Genomic DNA, 18905 nt, shown 5'->3' with positions numbered 1-18905 from the left:
CAGCTTTAAGCTGAACGTTGAGGTGGAGGCTCCACTTTCCCTTCGAGCGGCCCCATCACGTCCTGTTTTGTAATCCCCACCAACCTCAAAAGGGGACTTCCCAGCCCATTTTTCAGATGGGGAAACTGAGGCTCAGAGATGGTGGCTTGGCAAAGGCTGAGACAGCTGTATACCTGGATAATGCACGTTAGATGAGTGACTGGGGTCCTGATATTCTCTACCAGCGAGGGTCACATTGCATGTGTGCTTGCAAAGTCACTTCAGTTGTGTCTGATTATTTGCGACCCTGTGGACTATAGCCCACCAGGCTCTTCTGTCCATGGGATTCTCCAGGCAAGGATACTGGAGTGGGTTGCCATTCCGTCCTCCAGGAGATCTTCCCAACCCAGGGACTGAACCCTTAAGTCTCATGCCTCCTGCATTGGCAGTCAGGTTTTGTCCCATTAGCACCACCTGGGAAGCACTGAGGGTCACACTGCTGTCGCAGAAATAGCATGAGCTGGAGACCTGGATTGGAGTCCTATATGCGCTTCTGATTCTGTGTGACTTTGGGTCAATCAAGCCCCTTTTCTGAACCTCAGTTTCTCTGTCTGTAAATTGAGACACTGGGTAAGACCTGTGTATCTTTTCAACGTGGACATTCTGGAAGCTCTGCACCTGGACCAACCCCAGCAGGAACAGTGAGGTGACACCCTGTCTCCTCTTGTCTTGCAGAGGAGGCCTTGGCAGGCAAGTATCTCGCTGGGCGCTTTGCAGATCTGATTCAGAGCGGAACATTCCAGCTTCATCTGGATTCCAAGACGTTCTCAGCAGACACCTCCATCCGCTTCCTCCAAGGGGACCGCTTTGGCACCTCTCCCAGGACACAGTTTGGGTGCCTGGAAGGATTCGGCAGAGTTGTGACCACCAGCAATGCCAGTCAGGAGGCACTGGGGTGTGGTAGGTGCCTCCTGTCTCCCTGGACCACTGTTACTGGGCCGTGCCAGTTGGGGGATGGCCACAGAGCTCTGAGGGAGGTTATTCCGACATGCAGAGTGGGGAACCCCTTATTTATTCGTTCAGTGGAAACATTTCAGATGTCCAGCTGTGAGTGTGGGCATGTAGTTATCGCCCACCAGGTAGTAGCTAAAACGGGGAGCAGCATGGCAGAAGGAAGCAGCCCCGTGTTTGGGGTTATCCGTCCGCTTCGCCCCTGCCGAGCACAGACCCGCAGCCTGGGCTGCGCTGCGTTTGTGGAGAAGGCCGGCGTCCACCCTGCGCATGCTCTGTGACTTACCCCAGTCTGGCTACAGCAGGACCTTTTTCACCACCACCCCCGGATGGCCAGCGATCAGCCCAGGGCATGGTGGCTCCGGGGCAGGGAGTCCTGGTGGAGGTCACGGGGCTGTTCTTGGCCTGACACAGGAGCAGCCTTGGAAGCACCCTCACTGACCCGTGCCTGCCGGCTCCCTGAATGGGAGCTCTGTGCATTTCCTGTCGCTGCTATAACACATGGCTGCAAGCATCGCGGTTTAAAACACCACCTGCTTATATGCTGCTGTTCTGTGGTTTGAATTCTCACATGGGCCAAATCCAGGTGTCGTCCGGCTGCATTCCTGCCGGAGGCCCTGGGAGGGAATCAGTTTCCTGCGTTGTTTTCCAGCTTCTAGAAGGTGCCCACGTTTCTCGGCCCTTGGCTTCCTTCCTTCATCTTCAAAGCTGGAAGTGCTGTAGTTCTTAGGCCGTTCCTCTGCCATCACAGCTCCCTTGGACGCTTCTCTTGCTTCTTTTTTTTCAAAGTAATGGTTGTTTAAATTTTTTATCTATCTATTTATTTATCTTTGGTTGTGCTGGGTCTTTGTCGCTGCATATGGGCTTTCTCTGGTTGCTCCGGTGAGGGCAGCCCTTCCTTGCTGTGTGCAGGCTTCTTGCTATGGCGGCTTCTCTTGTTGTGCAGCGTGGGCTCTGGGACAGACAGCCTTCTGCAGTCGTGGCTCACGGACTTAGTTGCTCCTTGGCATGTGGAATCTTCCCGGACCAAGGATCAAACCCATGTCCCCGTGTTGGCAGGTGAATTCCTATCCACTGTAAGACCAGGGAAGTCCATTCTTTCATTTCTTTTCTTTAAATTTATTTTTTAGTTTATTTTATTGGAGTGTAATTGCTTTGTAGAGTTGTGCTAGTTTCTGCTGTACAACAAAGTGAATCAGCTGTATGTGTGACTACACACAGCTGGATAATCCAGCACTCTCTCCCTCTTTTAAGGCTAGTTGACTAGCGACCTTATTTCCATCTGCAACCTTGGACTCCCTTTGCCACGTGACCTCACGTGTTTACAGTTTCCAGGGACTAGGACGTGGACCTCTTTGGGGGCCATTCTTCCATCTGCTACCGAAGCTTCCAGGGTCTCACAGTGAGAAGCTGCCTCCCACATGACGTGAGACACAGAGGCTTTTTTATGGAGCTGAAGAGAGAGAAGATGTTTCTCATTTATTTATTTTTCCACTATTGATATTGGTTGCCACACAAAAGCTACAAGGCCTCTCCTCTCGTGAAATCCATGCCAAGTTCTAAGCTCCACACTAGATATCACATGCTGCTACCTCAGCACAGAAACCAGAGACAATGCTTCTTGCTAATGTTTACAGAGGATCTTGCAGTTGATGAGGCATCGTCACCAACACTCGGCCATCACAGTTGCCCCCAGTGGCAGGTCATCCCCCCGCTGGACAGGTGAAGGGGTGGAGGCCAGATGAGGGGAGGCCATGGGTCTGCAGTGCCTAGAGCAGGGCTGACTCAAAGAAGGGGTTTGGTTCTCTGTGGATGAGTCACCCTAGGTCCTCCGGGACCAGCCCTCATGATCCTTCCACCTCGAAGAGCTGCCCAAACAAAGAGAACAAGAAGCAGAAGCAGGTGTGGATGGTGCCACCCCAGGGGGGGTGAAGAGGGTCACTGCAGTGGGGGTCTCTGCAGCACCTGGCGCTGGGTCCTCAGACTCGCTGTGAAGGGCCCTGGGCTCCACTGCCAAGAAAAGACTCGAGTGTGTGTGAGGGTGTGTATGTGTGTGTATGTGTGAGAGTGTATGAGAGAGTGTGTGTGTACATCTGACCATGTGTATTGTGAGTGTGTGTATGTGTGAGATAATGTGTGTGAGTGTGTGAGTGTGTATGTGTGTGTGTGAGAGAGTGTGTGAGTCTGTGTATGTTTATGTGTATGAGTGTGTGTACATATGGGTGTGTGTGTGTGAGTGTATGTCTGAATGTGTGTATGTATGAGTGTGGTGTGTGTGTGTATGTATGAGAGTGTGTGTGAATGTGTGTATGTGTGAGAGAGTGTGTGAATGTGTGTATGTGTGAGAGTGTGTGTATGTGTGAGAGAGAGAGCGTGTGTGTGTGTGTGTGTTGGGAGGAGGGTGTTTTTAGGATCACCCCAGGTGGTGTTGATAAGGGGATCTGAGAGCCCCCTCTGAGGCTCAGTGACCTCGGGTGCCCCCTCTGGAACACGCAGCCAAGAGGTGGGGCAACAGGAGATGGCGAGAGGGGCCTGTCAAGTGCCGGTTCCCCATTTCCTTGTAAAATAAAGGGGGTGGCCTGGAATCTGGGCCTGGGTTTTCTCTAGGGACCTTGATTGATGATTAGATGAGCATTTCCTGTCTCCCAGGACAGACAGTCCTGCTCAAGTAGGAGATGGGAGGAAAAGCTGAACCAGGAGTTCAGGCAGACTTTCCTGGTGGGTGTTGAGCAGTGAGGGACTGGGAATCAGAACCTGGCCTGGGGTGACCAGGCTCCAGAGAGTGGGAGCCCCAGGGTGGGCCTGGGGAAGGGGCCGAGAGAAAGGTCTGGCCGGGGCTGCAATTGCTCCAGGAGGTGGCCACCTTTCTCTGTAAAGAGCCAAAGCAAGTCTTTTAGGCTTTGCAAACCATTCTCTTTCTGTCTCGAGGACTCAAGTCATCCATAGTGGGGAGAAAAACGCTGTGTTCTAAGTAAAAGTTCATTTGCCAAACAGCAGGTGAGCAGTATTTGGCCCAAAGGCTGCAGTCTGCCCATCCTAGTTCTACATAAACCTACATTCTGTTTGTCAACTGCGGCAGCTTTTTACTGATTCACAAGGAACTGTTGAGCACGCCATTCATCCCCACCCCTTACTCCAAATGCTCAGAAAGGTCCAGAATGGAATTCACAAAAGCCCCGGGTTTCCTCCAGTATCCATGACAACATCCATCCTCTACTGAGTTTCTGCATTGCTCTGGTCCAGAGAGTCCAGTATCTTTAATCCCATGGGCTGGACAAAGCAGTGGGGGGAGTACAATTGACAGTGTCAGGAAGCTGGAAGTCTTGGAAGTCAGATCTAGGTTCAAGCCATGGTTCCACCACTTTCGCAGTGTGGGTTCTTGGGACACTGCCCATCTTCACTAGAAATCATCTGGAAACCAGGGACAGTAATATCTATTTCATGGTGGGGGGGTTGCAATTTGCATAGCAGAATATAATCGATACAAAGCACGTCTATTCACACATAGTGAAAATTCAGCAGATGGTTTTGTTGTCAGTTGGCTACGAGAGATTTCAACTCAGCTGTGCTGGTTCCAAAATCTTTGTTCTGTCCTCAGATTCACAAGTTTCCCTTCTCAACAAGGGCTCTTGGTGAAATCATGCCCTCTGATCCTTGTTTCTGTTCTAACTGACTCTTTTCCCTTCTGAAGTGCATCTGGAACACAGCTGTAAGGCTACAAGCAGAGCATTGTCCTGTGGAGATGAGGCAGGGTTTCTGTGTGCCGTCTTGGGGGGTTAATCTGGATGGTCCCCTGGGAGGGCGGTGACTCACGGGGACCAATGGGAGTATCTGCCTCCTGTGACTCCGTCAGGCAGGGCCGTCTTGACCTACGCAGTACCTGCTGCAGGGGCGGGAGGCTTTGTTTGCAACTCCCATGGGGTCAGTTACGTTCACCCTCTTGCCTCAAGGCCAGCCAAATGGCTTTTCCTCAGAATTACCTGTGGGCAGCCTTCATGCCAAATTGGCCCGTTAAGGAGAATCCCAGGGAAACTGTCTGGATTTTCCATTTTCGTTCTGGACAACATTAGCTCACTCATTCACTGCAAGTTCTTATTATAGAGCTAGTTCTCTATGGATTTTTTCCTAAAGTAACAAGTTGCGTCTTGTTTCCTTCCCCCCTTCCTCCTTTCCTTTCTTCCTTCCTCTTTCTTCCTCCCTCCTTCTTCCTTCCTTCCATCTCTCTATCCCTCCGTCCATCCCTCTATCCCTCCGTCCATCCTTCCATTAATCCTTCCATCCATCCATCTTTCCATCTATCCCATCCAAACTTTCAAAATGCAATTATGTGTCAAACACATAATGTGAAATACTCAGGGAACCAAAAGTCATAGCCTTATTTTCAAAGAGCTCACAGTCTAGCTGAGGCGAGGTTAAGTGAAAAGACAGCTAAAATATCATGTGAAAAGCCTTTTGCATCACGGTCAGGGCAGTCAGAGAAGGCTTACCGGGCTAGCAAAGGCTGGTGAGTAGAAATTGCTGCTTGGATAAGAGCAGACAAGCAGTGGTGTGTATGTATGTATGTGTGTGTATATGTGTGTGTGCACCCCTGTGTTGAGGCTGCTAAAGTGATGGACACTCCAGAAATGGAGATTAGTGCAAAAGCAGGCAGTTAGGAAGTGCTGTGGATTTTATGGGGCCAGCGCACACACAGAGTCGAACACGACTGAAGCGACTTAGCAGCAGCAGCAGCACATGGTTCGTGCGGTTGGAGAATGTGGGTGTGGGGAACGTGGCAAAAGATGGAGCTGGAATGGTCGGCGGGAACCAGCGTGGAGGTGCCTGGGGGCACAGCAAGGGGCTTGGTCTGGTGGGGTCACAATGGGGGAATTTTAAATTGGAGAGTGACAGGGCCAGGCCAGGGGTGGGCTTGAGCAAAGCAGGCTAAGGAGGGAAGGACTGTTCCCTGCCCTCAGGTAATTTTCTTCAGCACGAATGTAGCTGCCTGATTTGGGGACCCTGGGATCCGGTTGGCAGGAGGGATGGCATAACCCCAAAGCTTTGCAAAACTCACAAACTTGGGCCAAATGGCCTCATTTTACAGAGGAGGGAACTGAGGCTTCAGGGGTTTTCCAGTGAGTTCCATGAGGGGATTTAGCTGATGGATAAACACCCAATTGTTTCTGTGAAGAGGACCTACCTGCTAGAGCAGGAGGCTCACCGTGATGTTTACAAGGGTTTGTTTGGGTGGAAAGGACACTTGACGTCAGAGATGGAGAGAAACACAACACGGCTTCCTTGTGCGTGGTTGAGAGCCCTTAAGTTTATGGCAGCAAATATCTCAGCTATCATTTCTCTGCCCCTTCAGCTGCACCGGGGTTTGGAGGCAGCAATTCAGGCTTGCTGCACAGGTTTTGTTTTCCTTCAGCAATGAACTTGGAGACTGCTTAAAAAAAAAAAAAAACAACAAAAAAAACACCGCAGCACGGAGGTAAAAATACTAGAGATGATCAACAATGTGACTCATAGAAGTAACGAAACTCCACTCTGAGCGAGGGTGTGCATGGCGCCGGGCAGGCCGGAAAACACACGGTTCTGTTTCCAAGGTGGGCCTGGGTTTCTGATTTACTCAGAAACACTACACGCATATGCATACGCAGGAGAGTAGCTGTCAGATCCACGCGGGCTCCGTTCTAGCTGGTCCCACATGTATGGGCTTCATTTCTTCGTCAAAAGAAGGTGGCTGAATTGGTGGGTGGAGAAAAGGCTTTGGTTTGGTGAGAATGGGACTGCGATCCCACCCGTATCGCCTCGATGCCTGGTTGAACTTGACCTTGAACATAAGTTTTCTCCAGACTAAAATGGCACTGATACCTTTTCCATAAGGTGGTGACCGTGAAAGGTGGTGGCTGGTGACACACCTGGCACCGTGCTTGGCATATTCTATGACTTTACTTCCCCACTCCCCCTTGCAGCGGGTAAAGGGGCATCGTGCATGAATGTCCGGAGGCTCAGCTTTCTCATCTGTGAAATGGGGGTAACATGCAAACTCCCGTATGTGCTGAGGTGATATACATGCAGTAGGTACACAGAGAAGCGCCAGACACCAAGACAGTGCTCCCAAGAGCAGGCATGCTTTTGACTCCCACCCTCCCTGAGTAACAGCTCACTTCTTCTGGAAGTTACTTGACCAACTCTCAGGAGCCCAACCCTGAACCAAGAAAAAAGGCAAGAGGGAACCTCTTTCTGCCATCCCTTGTCTGAGCTGTCCGAATCAGTGTGGCCAAGTTCATACCCAAGCCGGGGAGCAGAGCTCTTGGACGCCAACTTAGAACCTTTATGAGACGGGCGTCTGTCCAGTTTGGGTTTCTGTTTCGCAGCTCGTATCGTGTTGGAGGAAGCACAGTAAGAAGGGCTTCGAGTGTTAGAGTCAGAGGGACAGAGGCCCTGAGAGTCTGCAGACTGACAGGGCGCACAGGCAGGAAGTGAAGGAGGGGAGGGAGGCGTCCAGGGTGCGGACAGGAGCAGGTCCCCACTCCCAGGGTCACACCTGGGGTTTCTGAGGAAATCAGAGCCTCAATACCCTAACCATGAGGGCCTCTGTCGATCCCGTGCCCTGGGCATCTCACCTCCTGGTGGCCCCAGGTCTGAGCCCCGCCATCACTGAGTGACCCAGAGGAAGAGGCCATGTGAGTGGAGTCAGATGGTGCTGAATGGTTGCGATCACCCCACAGGGAGGGCACCCTGTGTAGAGACAGCAGGAGTTGAGGCTACAAGGAACAACTCCCTCACCTGTAGACTGAGCACCTGTGGAGTCTGGATTATGGCACGTGCTTTCTGCACATCACTACCACACTCCAGTGGGATAATATAATGAATCCCTATTTTACAGAGAGGGCTTTCCAGGTGGCTCATTGCTAAAGGATCTGCCTGCCAGTGTAGGAGATATGGATTTGATTCCTGGGTCGAGAAGATTCCCCTGGAAAAGGAAATGGCAACCCACTCCAGTATTCTTGCCTGGGAAATCCCATGGACAGAGGAGCCTTGCGGGCTACATCCGTGGGATTGCCAACAGTTGGACATGACTTAGTGAATAAACAACAAAATGTTATAGAGGAGAAAATGGAGCCTCAGAGAAGTCCACAGTCATTTAGGCACAGGGAGGAGGGGGACTTTATTGGGTCTGACCCCAAAGTTTGCACCCCCCACTGTTCGCCACCGCATTCCCATGGCAACATCTTTAAAGGTTTAAACCTCTTTGGTGCTCATCTTTAAAGATGTTCTCCAACTTCATCTCATGACATCCTTCTCTTTGTCCACTAAGCTTTAACTCAATAGCTGGCTCTGTTTGGCTTTTCTCTTTTCATTCCTTGGAGAATCCAAACTTATTCCTGCCTCAGGATTTTCTCACTTGCTGTTCCCTCTGTCTGAAATTCTCTTCTGCATCCTTGCCTGGCATACTCCTCACTCATCAGATCTTACAAGTTGTCTCTCAGAGGGGCCTTCCTCACTATCATGCCCTCTGCTCCTGCTTTATCTCACTCGTATCTGACATTCTTGTCAGACACCCTCTCATCCTACCAGCCCTTTCAGCTCCTGGAGAGCAGGAACCTTGTGGACCTTCTTCACGGCTTATCCTTGACTCTTGGAGCCTGATGCACAGTGCATTCTCAGTGGGCATTTGCTAAATGAATGAGTTCTTGTCTGATTTTGGAATTTCGCAGATCCAATGCATTCTGAGGTTGTAATTGTACAGCAGGTGTCTTGTTTTTTAACCTCATTGCTCTGTTGATCTCTTCCAGTCAAGTGTCCAGAAGGAAGCTATTTTCAGGATGAGCAGTGTGTTCCCTGTCCTGCTGGATTCTACCAAGAACAGGCAGGGAGCCTGGCCTGTGTCCCCTGTCCTGAGGGCAGAACTACCGTTTATGCTGGAGCTTTCAGCCAGAGTCACTGTAAGTCCTCACGGGTCCTGCCTGAAAGAGAAACCCTACAGTGCCATGCGAATACAGCAGGACACCTCAGCCTTGGCACTCCTGGAATCTGGAGACAGACAGTTCTTCATTTGGGGGGGGCTGTCCCTTGTGTGAGAGGGTGTTTATTCAGCAGCAGCACTGGTCCTTACCTGTCAGATCCTGGAAGCACCTCCTTCATGCATACCAAATTGTGACAACCGAACTGTCTCCAAACAATGCCAAGTATCTCTTAAATGGGGGGGCGGGGGGGGCAAAATTGCCCACCCTTGAGCACCACTGGGTCCATAGCATAATCAAAGGGGCACCACCTTTGAATGTCTTTGCTCTGTTAAAACCCAGGCCAGACACTTCACTAGTGTTGTCTCAGTCAATCCTCCCAATTCTCCTTTTAGATAAACATTATGAGCTCAACTTTTACGTGTAAGAAAGCCAAGACTCATCTGATGAGACTTAGCTAAAGTCGCTCAGATAGTGTGAAAGTTGCCCCAAAAGTGACATAACTGGCCTTTGATCTTGGTATAGTCTGATTCTGAAACTTCCGATTTTTGTAAGTCAGTGTTATCAGATTTAGACGTGGAAGATGTTTTCCACCTACGGTCACCACCACCGTGTAGCTCATATTCCCTTTCTGGGCCCATGGATCTGTCGGGTCTGTGTTTACGGCGGCCTTCCCGTATGTCATGTGATTTCACTCGGTCTATTACTTAACAGTCACCTGGGGAAGGTTGGGTTTTCCCTCGCCCGGACCCATAACTTGCCTCATGCATCTTTTCATGATACTCTGAAATGGTGTCAACATGAGGCAACTGTGGCTACTACTATTTGAAATCTGAGTCGTGTTTGGAGTTGTAAAATAATTAATCAAAAGAGATCAAGTCCCCTTCTGTGATAGAGGAGGTCTTCTTTGGTCAGGAGAGCAGTAGAAATAGGGCGGTATTTCCAAGGAAGTAAGAGGTCAGAGGATTTCCCGAGGCCAGAAGTCCAGCATCCCTTCTAGAGAAGAGATTCTTCTCTGGGAACACAGCGTCCTTGATGTTCACACGTGGGTTCCAGTCTGGGATGATGTGAGGTGCCGTCACACGGCCCGAGGGATCCTTTCTGGGAAGGGGTTCCCTGCCATGCACTGGTCCTTGTTTGTGGAGGGCATGCTGCATACACATACGGTGGGCAGCTGAGCAGGAGGCGGGGGCTCAGGACCCCCGCCCCAAATGCATTTGCTCCCCTTTGCTCCCCACTCTCCCTCCTACTGTTGTGACCTTGGCCGAGTCACCTCCTTTCTCTGAACGTCCACTTCCAGACATGGCGGATCAAGACCAGATACGTATTTCTATTATAAATCACAGTATCAAAGCCCAGGGTGGGCAGGGCGGGCTTGTATTACATACGTGTCAGACACTGAGCAAGACACTGGGCTATAACAGGAAGCAGACCCAGGTGAGGTCCCTGCCCGCTGGGGAGGGAGGCAGACAGCTGCGAACCAGCCGTTCTGCAGACTGATGGAAATAATCATCATGCTCTCGGCTCTGAGCAGAGATGCGGGTCCAGAGGACAGGGTGTGACACTCGGGCGTCAAGGGACTTCCCTGAGGAAATGAGAACTGGGTGGCAAAGAGTTAACTCCCTGAGAACCAGGGAGAGCTGGGCACCAGGAGAAGAACCAGGGGGCAGAGTCAGGGTCAGGGTCCAGAAAATGGTATCAGAGCTGGTGGTACCCACTGATGTGGACACACAGGTGCAGGCGGAGGGTCAGATGGGCGGGGCCAGGTCACAGAGGCCCTTGTGGCCCAAAGGCGAGCCCAGACATTGTCCTTCGGTCAGGGTGGGGACACTGACAAGTTTGAGGCTGGGGGAGTGTGTCTGGCTCAGACATGGGACTTGGATGTCTGATCAAGGACTGGGAGCCGGGCAGATAGGAAGCACAACACCAATAGTTTTTTTTTTTTTTTTTTTGGCCATGCAGAGCCAGAGATGGAACCTCTACCCCTCCTGCCATGGAAGCATGGAGTCTTAACCACTGGACCACCAGGGAAGACCCAACGACACTGATGGTTGTGTTCATCTTTGGTTCCAGGTGTCACCGACTGTCAGAAGAACGAGGTGGGCCTGCAGTGTGACCAGGACGGCCAGTACCGAGCCAGCCAGAGGGACAGGACCAGTGAGGAGGCCTTCTGTGTGGACGGCGAGGGGCGGAGGCTGCCCTGGACGGAGACAGAGGCCCCCCTGGTGGACGCCCAGTGTCTGGGTACGCACAGTCCACTCATTTAGCCACTCCTGGGAACAGGGCATGCAATCCCACTGGGCTTTCTAAAGTGGGAGAGACACGCAAGATGTGTTTGTACCAGCATTTTATTTTGAAAACTTCTAAACTACGTAGGTATTGAAAGATTAGTAGGATGAAAAAATATTCATCACTCAGATCCAAAAATTGTTATTGTTTTGCTCTTTCTCTCTTTTAATCACTGGAAAAAAATATTTCTGACATCATGAAACCTCACCCCTAAGTACTCAGCTTCATGAGAAATGAATTTAAAAGCCATTCATCTGCTGAGGTTTCCTTTCTTGTGGGCAGCTTGCCCCTAAAAGTGGTCATTGTTTCTCCCTCAGTGGGATGTTAGGGGAAGACCCAAGGGCCAATCTTTCTTCCAGAACTTACTTGCTGGGTGACCCAGGGCAAATCGCTCAGCTTCTCTGAGCCTCATCACTCCAGCAGCCTCCTGCTCACTTCCTGAGACACAGTGAGGGTCAATATCATCCTATGACAATTACAAACGCTCACTGAGCCCAGCTCTTCGATGAGATAATGGATACAAAAGCCCTAAGTGAACCGATAGGTGTCCTACAGTCCCAAGTGTAACGGGACGGGGCTCAGAACTCATTTAATCCCATGGTGCCCTTTACGGGTCTTGTAATGCTGGACAAGTCCCCTTCAAGAGTTTCCCCATCAGCAAGATGGAGATGAAATGACTTAGCAAAGAACTAATAAATGCCAAGGATTTGTGCATGTGTGTCCATGAACAAACTTTCATGTCCATGGATAAAATCTCATGGTAAATCCAGTGAAAATCTTTATTGCTTTTTTCCACAATCCCTCCTCTTGGGCAGAAATAGCAGTCAGGGGAGTTAGAGCTTTAAGGACAGTTAGAGCTTTAAGGACTCAGGCAGATCTTTGCTGTCTTTTACAAATGAGGGAGAGAATGTTCTCAGAGGGAAGGCCACTTGCCCAAGGACCGTGGTGATGACTGCTGTTCTGGGTGCTTGCATCTTAACTCCAGCCTTCTTTGCATCCCTACCACCAGCTCAGCTGTGTGGATTGGAATGCACACTTTGTAAAGCATTTCCTGGCTTGCTCTGGCCTGCATTCATCTGGAGCAGAAAAGCCCGTTCCATCAGTGGCATCAGAAACGTTTACAAGGAACACGGCTCAGCTTTGCCAACTTTGACGATGCCTCCCTGAGGTGCTGTAGGAATAGCCTCCAGATAGGTTCTCCGAATCTCTGGCTTCTTAAGCAAAGCTCCAAACTTACTCAGCAAGAATACTGGAGACACAATGAATGAATGGCTCTAATTATCTGGGCTTCTTCAGAACTTATGCTTCTTAGATGGCTCAGTGGTAAAGAATCCATTTGCCAATGCAGGAGATACCGAAGTCACAGGTTAGATTTCTGGGTGGGGAAGATCCCCTGGAAGAGGAAATGGCAACCCACTCCAGTACAATCCCATGGACAGAGGAGCCTGGTGGGCTACAGTCCATGGGGTCACAAAGAGCTGAACACGACTGAGCGCCTGAGCATGTGTGATCAGAACAGTCTCCTAAAGGGCACCTAGAGGAAGGGGATTTTCCCACCACTTGAACTCCTGTGGCCAGTTCCACAAGCCGTGGAGGAATCGTGACCAAATAGGGTGATGTGCCTTGATGCTGACCTTTAATGCTTTTCCCAAGACATCTGTAAATATGTTACATATGTAAATTTGTAAATGACTATAAGGCATGTGGGATATTACAATAAGAGCATGTATACATTTGCATCCTAACTCAATATTTCAAGGACTCCTTGGTAACTCAGTTCATAGATTGCTTCTATCCTCTTTGTCAATGAGTTTTTTCTTAGAGCTCTGCAATGTTGAGATCTCCATCACTCAATCGGTGAAAACCAGTCGATTCTCTAATTGAAGTGATAAACTTATCGCATTTATGGCTCCTGAGACTAATTTAATTGGAAACTGAAAAACTTCTCAAATTTTATTTAGTCTCCCAGAAGGCTGTGAGCTTCTTGTCTATACCAACCAAGCCTTAGGGACACTGGGCTGAGTGTAAGATGGTATTTGCTGGACTGGAGCTTCTGGTCCCTATAAACAAAATATCAAGGAGTACAAAAAATAAAGAAGAAAGGAGGAGATGGGAACGGCTGATTATGGACTGAGCACATGAACTTGGCCACTTCTAGATCGATGAGGGCCACTTTGTAAAATGAGAGTTTTTCGTATCAAAGTTTCCAAAGGCTTAACACCTGTCATTTCTATTATATTAATACTCCCCTCTCCCATCTCCACTCCAAACACACTTCTTTCCCCCCCACACTTATTATGAAAACTGAGAACAGATTACTTAGGATGGCCTTGAATGTACTGACATGATGAAAATCAACTCAGACACAGTCTCATTTTTAAAGCAATGGGTGTGTGTGAGAATGAGGGCTTACATGTGTTATGCTTAGTTGCTCAGTTGTGTCTGACTCATACATATTTATCACCACATCTTCAAAAAAAATCAGTACTCATGTACTTCGGGGCTTATTTTTTGATAGTTACCTGCAAAATATTGGTGCTTTTGAGCATTTTGGCTTGTAAGATGAGTTTCATTCCTTGAGAGCTCGTTACCTGCCATGGATTTTTTGCTTGGTAAAGGGTGAGTTCCAAGTTTTATAGCCTTGAGAAATTTTCTTTCTTTCTCCTCTCTTGTCTAGTTCCATGAGCTCGTGACTGTGTCATTGTGACAGACAGGAGCTCAGGTGTGTTGATGGGACCTAGAAAAACAGATGCTAACGTATCATTTAGACAAATGCTATCATAAAAATGTCTGCGCCACATGCTGCATATTCAGACTTACACGAACCCATGTGCACATGCTTTGTCTTTTAAAAATAATTTACTTCTTTCCAGAAAGAGGTCAAGTTGTTTAAAAATAAACATGAGATATCATTATAAATAAGATATTTCATTTGTATCATTATAAATAAAATAATTATGAGATATCATTAGCTTTCAAAGATAAGGACAAGGAAATATAAATTTATGTAGAAAATCAGTATCAATGTGAAAAAGGGAGTTGTGAGGATTAACATATAATAGATATTCTTACTTCCAGACAATGAGATGAAAAAGAGGAGACATGGTGAGTGATAGCGCTCAGTGTTAGCTATGAGGTAGCTTCTGGAACTACCCTTCAAAGGGAATTTGTCTTTTTGCAGCACCCATGTGAGCAAATGCAATGGGTGGGAAGTGATTTCTTGACCTAAATTTCCTTTTGGCTTCTCTGCAGAGACCCCAGACTCTTCAGAGTCAAGTTTCATGGATATGCTTACATTTCAGTGATGCGGAAATTTGAGAAGCTTCCAGAATCTAAGGTGATCTTCAATGCTGATGTGGCTGTGATGGTCAGGTCTGAAGTTCCCAGTTCTGAGTCCTCACTGATGCAGTGCTTGGCAGGTGAGGGGCAATGGGGGGCCGGGCACGTGGGTGGTGCCATAGGAATACACGGTGCTGATCTTGCAAGACATGTTACATACAACCTTCGAGATCATAATCAAATATACTTCTTCAGAAATACTCTGTAAATCAACTGATTTCCAAAATGTACATCTAACTCATAATTTTAGTTCTGAGTTTATAGTGCATCTGCTGCCTGCCAAGAATGAGGCTCTGCCAGATGTTAAGGGAGAAGCACTGAGGGACATTTGTTCTTTGTAGAGCATTTAGTCCAGCTCAGGAGATGCAGCTGTCTATTTCAAGGGTGAGGCCAGAGATGAATAATAACAAATACCACATATTGAGCATTCATCTTTACAAGAATTTTCTCATAATCCTCCAGTCCTCCATGAGTAGTCATTGTTACTGTGTGTGTGTGTGTGTGTGTGTGTGTGTGTGTGTGTGTTTGAGGGGCAGGGAGTAGGCATTTGTGTCTGTCTGTTCTCTGTATCGCCTGAGAGACAGGTGGGTGACTGTCCCCTGGTTCTTGCAGACTGTGCACTGGACGAGGCCTGCGGCTTCCTCACGGTGTCCACAGCAGGATCAGAAGTGTCCTGTGATTTCTATGCTTGGGCAAGTGACAACATCGCCTGCACGACTTCGGGTCGGGTGAGTTGTGGCAGCCACATGGAGGCTCTGTCTTGTGTCTGTCCTACGTCAGAAATGCCTTCATTGAATCGACACCACTCTGAGCAGACGATGGAATGAGATTAGCAATAAGTGGTCCCATGTTACCTCCATTTCTTCAAAATGATGGGATTTTGGGAAACTGAAACTGCAGGGGACCGGTGATGGCTCAGGATGAAGCTGACATAGGGACTATTTATCTGAGCAGCATCACTTCCTGATAGATTCATCAGAAGAGGGTCATAGTAATGAGCCCCTTCCCCCTGTCCCCCACCAGCTTATCTCACTGGGCAACTTGGGTCACTGGACACACCAGGACATTGTCCAAAGCCCCAAATACCATCTGAGTCCCAGACTCCAGCATTCTTTCTCACTGTAGAAGTAAAACATGATTATAACTTTAAAAAGGAAAAGAAAAGTTAAATATTAGAACCACATGAAATTGTTCTTTCTATAAGTCAAAGCTGGTAGGGTTTCAACCATTTCAGCAGATGGGATCAGGGCTCCTGTAATCTGGGACCTAAAACTCAGATCCTTTCCACCTGCAGGAATGTTTCCTGCTTAAAGGCCTTTCTTCCCTCTCCATATCACCATCTGTTCAATGAGTTTAATTTTTATCTAAAAAGCAAGGAGAGTGATTGCTTTCCAATAGCCTTTGTTTGAGCTTCTGCCCTCCCCAAATTCCCAAAATCGAACTGGGAAACTCAAAGTTGGGTAACTTTGGAGGAGGCAAAGTACTAGAAACAAGACACAGTGAATACAGATTTATCCTACCAAACCCACACAGCAAGAGCGCTGGGACCAGAGATCAGAGACAAACGAGAATGCCACAGTTTACAGAAGTCGAACCTCCTTATTTTCAAGCCAAAGAGTCTTCGCCTGATCCTCACCACATATGCCAAACAAGGTCTTCCACAGGCTGGCCCCTGCCTCTCTCTCTCTCTCCCACCCACCACCTGCCTCCCATCCCTGTAACAGACAGTCCCTGAGAACCACTGGACCTAGTTAATCAAAACACCTGTGGGATCCCAGGTCTCCATCTCTGCCATATCCTCTGCTTAAAATCCCCCTTCTCTTGTTTCCACCTGACAAACTCTTATTTATACATCAGAACCCGCCTGGATTCACTTTTTCTGGGAAAATTTTCTAGCTTCTGTTTTGCAAAAGAATTAACCGCTCCTGATTGCCCTCCCCCCAGAACACCTAAACTGGCAGTGTCGCCCAGGGGCTGTGTTTAGGAAATGAAATCCAACCGGGATTCTTATCCTTCCACTCCATAATTAGCTGTGTGGATTTTGCAATCTATGCATCCTCTTTAAGCCTGTGTTTCCTTATTTTAAAATGCACATATCAATAACACCTACCCAACAGAGCTGTTTTAGAAGTTACAAGAGATAATCCTCCGCCCCCCCACCCCCCAGCCGCTCCACACACACACAAATAATTAAGCACTCCTTTTTCAGGGGTAATTATCTCCTCTTTTATGACATGTATCTTTGCAGCTAACACTCTGGCTGGAATTTGCTGCTTACCTGTCTGTGCGATCCAGTAGAAAGGGAGAAATTAAGGAGGAGGGTTCCTCTCTTATTTATCTCTGTAGCCCCCGAGCCTAACTTTGGGTAGAGTTTGGTCAACGTTTGCTGAACTTATTATTATGTTAAACATCACAGGACTTTAATGGAGCTTCTTTCCATCTTCAGAGTGAAGACGCGCTGGGGACCTCTCAGGCCACCAGCTTTGGAAGTCTTCAGTGTCAGGTGAAAGTGAGGAGCAGGGAAGGAGACCCTCTAGCTGTGTATTTGAAAAAGGGTAGGTTGATGAGCTGCATGGCTGGCAAGGGGGGTGGGGGGTCGGGGTGGCGGGGTGGCCCATTGGCTTCACGTGTTTAGCATTTGGAGCTTCTTTTCCACAGGGTGAGTTTAGAGGGGAGCCACACTGCCCCCGGCCCCAAGGGACTGGGGAGGCCCTCCTGCAGGGGAGGGGCTGAGTTGCAGAGCAGACACAAAAGCTGCAGGCAAAGTCAGCTGAGTCCACCCCTGTGCCCCGTGCAGACCCATGAGTCTGCCTGTGATACGGGGGCATTCCCAGTAGGGCTATGGGCCCTGAGCTCCCTGCAGCTGCCTGTACCAACCCTCCCTCTCAGGGAACTCCAACCCATCCCCTTTCCTCTCTACTCTCCCTGGAAGCTCACAAGCAGTCCAGACCTCCACGCACTTGTCTTTCTCCGCCCAGCACTCAGGACCGCCTCCCTATGTAGTGCGCATGCGCAGTACCATTGAGCCGTCCCAGGTAGCGCTAGTTGTAAAGAACCTGTCTGCCAAGGCGACAGACATAAGAGACCCGGGTTGGATCCCTTGGATGGGAAGATCCCATGGGGTAGGAAATGTCAACCCACTCCAGTATTCTTGCTCAGTAACTCAAGGTAAGGCCAAGATCTGCCTTTCAAATAGCTTCTCAGGGGCGCCAAAGCTGCTGGTTCATGGACCGCGTTTTGAGTAGCAAGGGCATCTCATAATTTATAGTTTATGGCTCACTTCCCCAAACATCCTTTCATTCCTCCCCTCACAGAGATTCTCGAAGAAAGGTGAAAACGGTATCATAATCCTTGTTTTACAGATGAGGAAACTGGGGCTCAAAGTGATGAAGAAAGTGGCCCAAGGTCGTACATATTGCTAGAAATCGGAGATCTGGGTTTGAACCTGTGTGTCTGAATCCCCCATGCGGCCTCACAGAGGGGGGCGGCCTCACACAGGGCGACCCTTCTTGGTCACTGTAGCACGTGTGGGAGGAGCGGTGGGCCTCTCCCAAGAATCCTATGGCATGCATATTTCTACCCTGTCCACCAGGCCACGACTCGGCTCTGCCCGCGAGCTGTGATACCTTTGCTAGTCAGGGCTCCCTGGCCTCGCTTCCCGCGGTTAAGGGTGAGGGGCTGGAGCCCACCTGATGGGCTGACCCCGGCCCTGCTGCCGCCAGCTCTGTGATCTTGGGCAGGTTCCTTAGCATCACCGGCTGCTGTGCCTGCATTAGTCAAACAGGAGTTGCAGGTGGACTGAGGTTGTTGGGAGGTGGGAAAGAGGGTGTTTTAGAATAATGCGATGCTTTTTAAACAGTGTGAGGCATGTGGTGAAGAGCAAGCGCAAGTGGAGGTTTCTACGATCCTTTTCACTCTTGCCAGTGGTTTCCCAAAGATCCGAGGCTATGGCTGTGGACAGGAAGACAGGGCAGGGAGCCTGAGCGAGGGCTAGGGGGTTGGAATGAAGGTGGCAAGCGTGTCACTCCCCTGGGTCCTTGGTTCTGGGCAGGCAGCCTGGCCACCAGCAGCCACAGACTTGCTCTGTGAGCAGCTGGCATTTGCAGAGGATTGGTCGGCCCGGGCCCAGTGCCTCAGCTGACCTCGATAGCAGACTCAGTCTACGGCAGGGACAAGCGACTGTGTCCTTTCGCCTCTGGTCCTTCTTTAGCCTAATACCTCCATCCTGTCTTAAATGGGAGCTCCCCTGGGAGAATGGAATCCAGCAGGGCTCTGTCTTCTCTGATCTCTGGCCAGGGTTTTAGAATTTCTGCCCCAGTGTTTATTCCAATTATTTTT

The 18905-nt window shown here is 49.3% G+C and overlaps 1 protein-coding gene and 1 long non-coding RNA gene across 5 annotated transcripts in view; one reads left to right on the top strand and one right to left on the bottom strand.

Annotated features, from left to right (window-relative positions):
• Window positions 1-18905, top strand: part of TG (thyroglobulin) — a 235784-nt gene that overhangs the window by 38000 nt on the left and 178879 nt on the right. Inside the window, exons 20-25 of the mRNA XM_055545720.1 lie at window positions 715-939; window positions 8772-8921; window positions 11013-11183; window positions 14531-14647; window positions 15180-15295; window positions 17014-17122. Coding sequence (XP_055401695.1) covers window positions 715-939; window positions 8772-8921; window positions 11013-11183; window positions 14531-14647; window positions 15180-15295; window positions 17014-17122 — 888 coding nt within the window. The remainder of the gene's footprint in view (window positions 1-714; window positions 940-8771; window positions 8922-11012; window positions 11184-14530; window positions 14648-15179; window positions 15296-17013; window positions 17123-18905) is intronic.
• Window positions 14050-17624, bottom strand: LOC129626574 (uncharacterized). Of its 4 annotated transcripts, none has more exons than XR_008702045.1 (3): window positions 17518-17624; window positions 16846-17104; window positions 14050-15686 (listed from the first exon to the last, which is right to left on the bottom strand). It is a non-coding gene; the product is annotated as an uncharacterized LOC129626574 (long non-coding RNA). The 4 variants fall into 4 exon arrangements; XR_008702042.1 differs by having other exon boundaries at window positions 14053-15374; XR_008702043.1 differs by having other exon boundaries at window positions 14053-15374; window positions 17528-17614.

This window comes from Bubalus kerabau, chromosome 14 (assembly GCF_029407905.1).
Source record: "Bubalus kerabau isolate K-KA32 ecotype Philippines breed swamp buffalo chromosome 14, PCC_UOA_SB_1v2, whole genome shotgun sequence".
Taxonomy (NCBI): domain Eukaryota; kingdom Metazoa; phylum Chordata; class Mammalia; order Artiodactyla; family Bovidae; genus Bubalus; species Bubalus kerabau.
This window is presented reverse-complemented; position numbering and strand designations above follow the sequence as displayed.